General features: G+C 36.6%; 1 protein-coding gene across 2 annotated transcripts in view; it reads right to left on the minus strand.

Annotated features, from left to right (window-relative positions):
- The window catches only part of LOC113507302 (probable phospholipid-transporting ATPase IA), a 71592-nt gene extending 63593 nt beyond the window's left edge, over window positions 1-7999 (minus strand). For both annotated transcript variants that reach the window (XM_026890161.1, XM_026890157.1), the window contains exons 1-2: window positions 7846-7999; window positions 6220-6336 (exon numbers count right to left, since the gene is read on the minus strand). In XM_026890161.1, the coding sequence (XP_026745962.1) occupies window positions 6220-6336; window positions 7846-7897 (169 nt within the window). In that variant the 5' untranslated portion in view covers window positions 7898-7999. The remainder of the gene's footprint in view (window positions 1-6219; window positions 6337-7845) is intronic.
- Window positions 8000-8030: the final 31 nt, after the last annotated feature.

The following is an 8030-nucleotide window of genomic DNA, read 5'->3' on the forward strand; positions in this document are numbered from 1 at the left end:
AGTACGTGCCTCTGGCGGCCGCCCCTGCGACAGTTTTACGCACGCGAGCGAGCAGCGGCAGGTCCCTCCCATGTGTCAGATTTGACCTTTTACTATCTACTAACAATAAACAGGAACCATTTGTTTGAGCTGATCATATTGATTGCTCCGGTAAAGGTTAGACAAACGGCGGCTATTTCTGAAGTAGATGAGTAACGCGTAAACAAAGCAGAGGTGTGTTCCACTCGTTTTAGAAATTGTATAATATCGTACGGTCTTTCAGCTATATTAAGACGTGGAGCATTTTGTTTTAGGCTTGTTTTACTGCATGATGCAAACGTATCATTTCCAAGAAAAGTTGGTGGCGCGAACTTTGCCTAAACATTATACAAAAATAATAAGTTGACTGTAGTACAAGCAGTCAAATTCTAACATTAAGTCACATAAACAAGTCGCTCTTGTATATTTGGATTACGCATGAGCTGGACACTTCACAAATAATTATGTTTAATCAGAGTATTCAACATTCGTGGAATATGGTCGCGTGACTCTTGCCTGCGTCAGCTGAACCATCAGCAAAATTTAATTATTCATTAAAGTAAAATTAAAATGATTATTACACTATATTATTACACTAGCTGTCTCAGCGAAGTACGTACCGCTACAGTCGCTAAAATAAAGCAGAAGAAAAATCAAAAATGTTTGCATCTTGCAACTTTTCCACATTTTATATTTAAGCCTTCTTTGAACTTCCAGGAATATTACAAGACTAAAACAAGCCAAATCGGTTCAGTCGTTCTCGAGTTTTAGCGAGACTAACGAACAGCAATTCATTTTTTATATATAAGAGAAGAAGATTCTATACATATAGATGAAACAAGACTGAAGGAAATACGGTCTAAAGAAATTACCTACTTTTGAAATTGGTAGCAAATTGCAATCTGATGCTATAGCTTGGAGGCAAACAACATAATATCAGGTATGTAAAAACTTTAGAAACTATTTATACCAAAAGGTGTCAAGTAAAAACATTAATAAGGGGACAAAAAGAACCAAGGACACAGCGAACCTGCCGTAGCATACCAAATGATGTCAATGTAGATGTTATTGTTCACTAAAATGGTAACTTCCTATTTTTCAAAATGTCAGTGAATATCAAGGGCGCCCAACGTGGGGCCGACGTTTTTATTATGTCGCAAAAGGCCACTACTCAAACTTTGTTCGTAGTGTTTTCTTATGATAAATGAAATATTTACGAGTCAACTAAGTATACACTGGTAAGTTTCCTTTTAACTCCAAACTATGATAGTAGGGTTCTACTTAATTTGACAGGCTTTTTTGATGGAGACCTATTAGTTCGAGGTTTTTACTGAAGTGCGGCTTGCATTGGTTAAAGAAACTATTCTAGTGAACAAACACCATGGTTGGTGAATCTGACAAAACTTCGAATATCGGTAAACAGACATTTTTATTAAATTTTATAAGCATTCTTACATGTATGTATATTTTGAAAGTTACTCTGTTACCTAGTTAGTACCTACTCATTTGCTTGCATCCAGGTTAATTTGTAATAGTCACACGCAGATAACGCGCGTTCGACCTTACCTTACCGAAAAATTAATTACATTCACAAAAAAGAAGTTTGTTATTATCAACTAAGTTAATGTCCTGATTTTAACAGCCGTTTTGATGCCCACATGGAAGGCCGGGGAGTGGCCAGTCACCACGCCATACCATAATTATGTGGGGCATAGATACACGCCCGAAGGCATGCCATCTCATTTTAGTAATGCTTTAGAAAATAACTTTCCTATTAGTAAAACCTTAGCAAACATAAAAGTTTTTTTTTAATTCTATACTTAAACTCACAAAGTATGTAACTAAGTATATAATATGCAATCAGTACAAACTTCTGCAATACATCAGTAAATACTAAAATACCTATAATTACGTGCGAAACTAAATCCTCAGTGTTCCTGTAATCCGTGCCATCTGATTACCTTTGACAGCCTCTGGCACTACTGGGAACTGGCAACGTTATCACAATGCCCAGAATTGAACAGGGCTACAATTAATTCAGGAATATTGACAAGTAACTAATTACATAGTACACGTGACTAAGTTAATTAAAACTTTATTGAATCTGTAGGCATGCCATAACTGTAGTTGACTAAGCGCGTTAGGGGGCGGAGTTAAGGCAAAATAGCCCTTTAATGCTGATTAATGTCAACTTCACTACAAATACTGTAAAAACCAACTTGCTCCGAGCGGCGAGACAAGTCTGTTACCAACTTGCTACGTATCTTAAGACACCTTGCGAAGAACTACATGTCAACTTGCTAAGAATTTGAAGTGGCTTCGCAAATCAACTTAATTTGGCTATGAATTTTAAGTAATGCTCATTTGTCCACTTTATTTCAACGAGCCACTTTAAAATCAGCAACTTGGTTACAAGAGTCAAGTCGATGTTCCTACGATTGTCAAGTCAACTGAGAAGTCACGTCAATTTGCTACGAGAACCAAATTCACTTTGCTACGAGTCTCAAGCCAAAGACACCGTACAACAGAACTACAGGTAGATAAAATAAAATAAATAAATGCGGACAACATCACATACATTGTTCTGAACCCAAAGAAGTTGCTAATGCACTTGTGTTATGGAATTCAGATACAACGAAGGTACCACGATTACCTAGATATTGCTAGGAATGTCAAATGGACCCTGCAACGAATATCAAGTGTCCATTGCTTCGAATGTCAAGTGAACATTGCTACGAATGTCAACTTGACATTGCTACAAATGCCAAGTCGATATTGCTAAGAGTGTCACCGGACATTTCTATGAATGTCTAATCCACTTTGAATGTCAAATTTATCTTGCTGCGAATACCAATTTGCTATAGCTACGAATGTTAAGTGGACATGGCTACGAATATCAATTCAATATTGGTACCGATTTCCAGTCGTTGCTACATTAACTAACTACGAAGTCAAGTTGATATTGCTAAGAAAATCGAGACACCATTTTAACAATTTTTATTTAATTTTCGAATCCAAATGCAAGTTTGCTTCGAATCAATTGATACAATTGTCAATTTTGAAAATAAACTTAAGCAGTTATTTCTAAGAACACCTTAGCAAACTATTTTCGAGAGTAACGTAATTTGCGTCGCTCGCCTGAACTACCCTTAACACAGTCAACATTATGTGAATTACATTTGAATAGTAATACTTTAATATCTACCATTATGGAGTACTATCACATATATTGCTTTAAAACAAGAAGTATTGGTTAAATAGTGGTTTCTTAGGTTCACGCGAATGTTAGACATTGAAATGAAACTACTTTTACGGAATTTATCGCGGTTGAATAATACTAAAATTAAACCGCGATAAAATCCGTAACAGTAGTTTCATTTCAGTATTGGTTAATCTCAGGTTTTACCGTAAATCTTAGGATGCACCAGGACCAGTTGAGAAATGTGAGGATATATTGGAATTTATTACATCTAGCATGTATAGATGAGTTTTGATAGCGACGGTTGGTAACGCTCTATGCGTAAAATATATATACTGGTTTACTGTGGGCAGTAATTTGAGTTCGGTAAGGTTACAGCTGAGAGCAGGACGCGCGAAAGCGAGAGAGCTAAGCGAGCGTACAGCGGCAACGGCCGTTGATCGCCTCGCTCTAGTTTATGTAAAAAAAAACTTAATTTATTATTTTAAAAACTGGACAAGACAATAAAACAATCATCGTGAAGTTTTACAGCAATGCTCTAGAGGTCACCTAGTGCATGGCTGTAAAAGCTTGTAAAAAAGCGATAATTATAGAACGGTTTGGACAATTTATTACTAGTAACAGTTGATCAATCTTAAGTTTCTCTGGAAACACTTGGCATTTGCCTCAGTTTGGACATTTCCAGTAACACATGATACATGGAGTAACATAATTGTCACAGTGATGTGTTAACCCACTCCTTTATAATTTAGACCTCGTGTGCGTGACATTTAATATCTTTGTAGTTCTACCATTTTTCGTGTCAACTCATGTTTTTAATTGTAGTTGTAGTGGACATGTTGACATGTTTTATGTACGATAATTTGGTATATAATAGTCGTACGGGATCCAGTGGTCAGTGGTAGAAGCAAATATTTACATATCAACCAGTATCACCACCTTAATTCAGCATAATTCAACTGTCTGACATTTGGCAATATTTTACATATTTTGGCACATTTTTTCTCATATTTAAGAATTATAAAATATGTTGCAAGTATTAACCGCTTATAGTTTACACGAGTGGGCATAAAGAAATCCTTTGATATTGACATTAGAAAGGACAAGAATTTGCCTCTTAATGAAAATATGAAAAACGGTGATGATATGCGACGGTTAGCAAATCATAACAAGTTCCGATGTCTATGACGTGCAAAACCGGGTCAACCCGTCGTTGACGAAATTCTTTTACTGAACTATTGTTTCACACAACAATGGGAAGCTAAAGTGAAAAGAACTAACGAACTTGATGGACACGACGTTTCCGATTTACTGCCGAACCAAACCCTGCAATGTACACTGAAATACAAAGGTGGAACTGTTTGTCAAATTGTTTTGATTAATTTTCGTAGTTTTTGGGCTAGGTGCTCCACATTCAAGGGCAATTAAAATATACTTTTGTAGGAATGGATTATTTTTAAAGTAATAAATGGTTTTTGAGTTATGCCACGACGCTCTACATTTTAAACTACATCAACATTGAAACATAAAACGCATTTGTCACAGGTACACTACTCTTCAAACCGTTACAGTATTTGTAATTGGACAAAATCCGTCCAATTTTGTTTGTTTCAACTCAGCCCAGGTTTTCAGATTTTCGCACAAGTTTTGATTGGATATCCATATGAATAGACCAGCCAAAATTAAAACACACTATGATTAAAACTACATTTTTCGTCGAAATACTAGGTAGGTAGGTAGGTATGTAAATAGTCTTCGTATTTTTTGGTAATAAAAAATATTATTAATTTGCACTTTAGTTCTCATACTTTTCAACTAGTAGTAGTTTGCGGCGTGTCTGTTTAATTTGTAGGCATCATACAAACTTTCCGGCAGTCCTTAGTGGCCCAAGGGCATCCCCTGGCTACACTTTCCTGCCCGTGGCTTCTGACAACCGATGCCAATATGTTGCAAAAGTTATCTGACTCGTCGTGTCCCACGGGAACAGTCTCGAAAATTGTCAAATTTGAATACGAAGGAAAGCAAAATATAATATTTGGGATGTTTACAAGTTTATAGGTTCGATTACGTATAGGTAAAAATAAAAGCAATACCTATTGCGAGGCGTGGAATATGAATAGAAATTTATTTGTGTCCCTAAGTATCATTGTTTGCAAAAAGCAGCACATGATTAAGCACCAATTAGTCGCCGCGCTATTTTTCGAACGAACCCAACTTTAGAGTCGATCTACCTAAATAATCCCAATCGTACAAAATCTTACTGTCAATGGAAGACACTTATTGTAGTTATTGTAGAAAAAGACCACAACACATAGAGCAGCTGTCTGTTCACGTTGATTTAGATATTAAATCATGCTTGAGACAATGCTTGGTACCTAGTATTTTTATTGACGGCTAGAAGATTCTCGTTAGACAGATAACTGATACAAACAACCTGAAAGTGACAATCGCGACGCCGATAACACACAAGTTGTAAACACTCGTTAACTCGGTCATTCTATGGAACAGGACGTACTATACCTACATACTTATACTTATAATAAACACGAAAGTAACTCTGTGAGTAAATAACGGCTTAGCTGAAGGTCAGTTATTAAAATGTGAGTAGAGAGCTACCGTATACTAAATAGGAAGCTTAAAAACAGAACCTACCCATCTACTACGCAGTAGATTTAATAGAGATTCCTTCAAAGTACCTACCTGATAAATTTAAAACACGACTACCTATGACTACATATGACTGCACGGATTGCCGCGTGGTATTAGACACCACACCGAACCCACTTAGCGCAACGTGTCAAGGGTTCAATCCCAGCGTAGGACAAGGATTCATGAAAACCACATTTTTATATTTTTCCCTCTTGTTCTGAGTGAGTGACTTAAATGTCTGTGAAACACCCTGTGTAAAAAGGATTAATTTTTAAAATCTACTATCAAAATTCATGACTCAACCACACTGGTGACAAACGGAAAGACAGCTGAACGTTTATAAAGTTACTTACATAGGGTCCGCCATGGCTGTGTGGAGTGTTGCACGTACCGTACCACTCGAGCACCCGTCTTGTACACATATCGCAGCGCCGCATAGCTCACCTCCCGCCAACCTCGTCTACGGCTGTCTGTAACATTTGTGAGGCAATAGAAACCGTCAGCATTTTGTAAAATATCAAAACAAGCTGGAATAGTGAAATTCTTCTGCATTCTACTATTTCAGGCACCCTGCGGTCACGAGACCTCAAATAATTGTAACAATTAAGTGGAATGACTGCGGAACTATCAACTCCGCTTGTTATTGCCGTGATTAGCAACGAAAACGACTGAAGTGCTACTAAAGTTACGCCGCGAACTAGCCGTAATCCAGGACAATTCAGGTGGTATACCTACAAAACAAGTGCCTAATTTTATTCAAACAAATAATCGTTCTTGATTAAAGACACTAGTCATACTAGGTAAGTACTATTTCAATAAGAAAGTGTTGCTTAGTCCAAATTAATTACTTAATTTATTATTTCTTCTTTTGATAGCTTAATTACTCAGTGGCTATCCTCATGTTCTTGAGAATTTTCAATTTAATGAAAATTAGGAATTAACGTAGTTGTTTTAACAATTACGCAAGTTTGAATTTATTCCGAATAAGAACAGATGGCGTTGTAACAACGTCTATACAAAATACGTATAGGTAGACGTTTTGGGAAACTTCCTTCTCAGCTGTTAGCAAAGTACCTTAGTGTCTATAAGATTATTGCATTCCATTGATTTATAGAGTAGGCATTATTTTGCTAATCAGTATAGTAATCTACTGCGATTTATCAGTAAACATTATCATCTACTGATTTCATATTACTTTTCATTCCGTATCTACAGATACGCGGAATTCGCGTGTTGTGGTAATGCCACTTACAACTACTCGGCTGTTTTTACTTTCCTTTACCGAATACATAGTTTACAATTAGATATAGGTAGGTAGTATATTGAATTTTTATCTCTACCTAGTATTGACGACTGATTCGGTCTGATCCAAACAGTGGTCAATATGACGGTCAATACTGCAATTCACCAAGCAACGGAACGTAACTAAAGGAGACAACAGGTTAACGAAATAGAAAGGAGTGACGATCTTCATGGCAAGCAACGAATCCTCACAGATTGCAAAGGAAGTGTTAACGGATTAAAATAGACATTTAACTACACTATCAGTGCCTCCTCAGTTGTAAGTATCTATCTTGTTCTCAGGCTAAAGATCTCAAAACGATTGACGTAAGTAAACCCAAACGTAGTGATTAGCACATCGTAGTCAGTTCAGCACAATCTGTACTCACAAATTAGTCCTGGTTTGTGGAAAGCTAGCTTGTTAATTGTACCTACAGCGATGATAATAAGCGAGATGCAAATAAGTATTATATAAAACCATTGAAGTCTATTGAAGAGACAATACTCAAGTTTGAAATGCTACCAAGAAGAAAACTACACTATGTAGTAGTGATTAAAAGCAGCATAATCAATTATAAGTAACACACTATTTCAATAAGAAAGTTGTTTGCCTAACCAGTAAGAGAAAGAACCCCTATACCAACTGCACAGTGCCTACATTCCTTTAATTCTTCTTAACTATGTAGATAGCTACATACCTTGGTCAATTCCTTCGTAGTCTTGCAGATGTAGGCGTCTCCGAGAAGACATGTTCACAAATTATATCTCACTGTTAGGAGCGCATAACGTTGGTAAACAAATGCATGATAACATTGACAGTCGACTGAAGTACATACACTATTGTTATCTCTGTTGAATGCGTTCTTTTTCACTCAGTACCGCT

Source organism: Trichoplusia ni, unplaced genomic scaffold (assembly GCF_003590095.1).
Source record: "Trichoplusia ni isolate ovarian cell line Hi5 unplaced genomic scaffold, tn1 tig00001457, whole genome shotgun sequence".
Classification (NCBI taxonomy): Eukaryota; Metazoa; Arthropoda; class Insecta; order Lepidoptera; family Noctuidae; genus Trichoplusia; species Trichoplusia ni.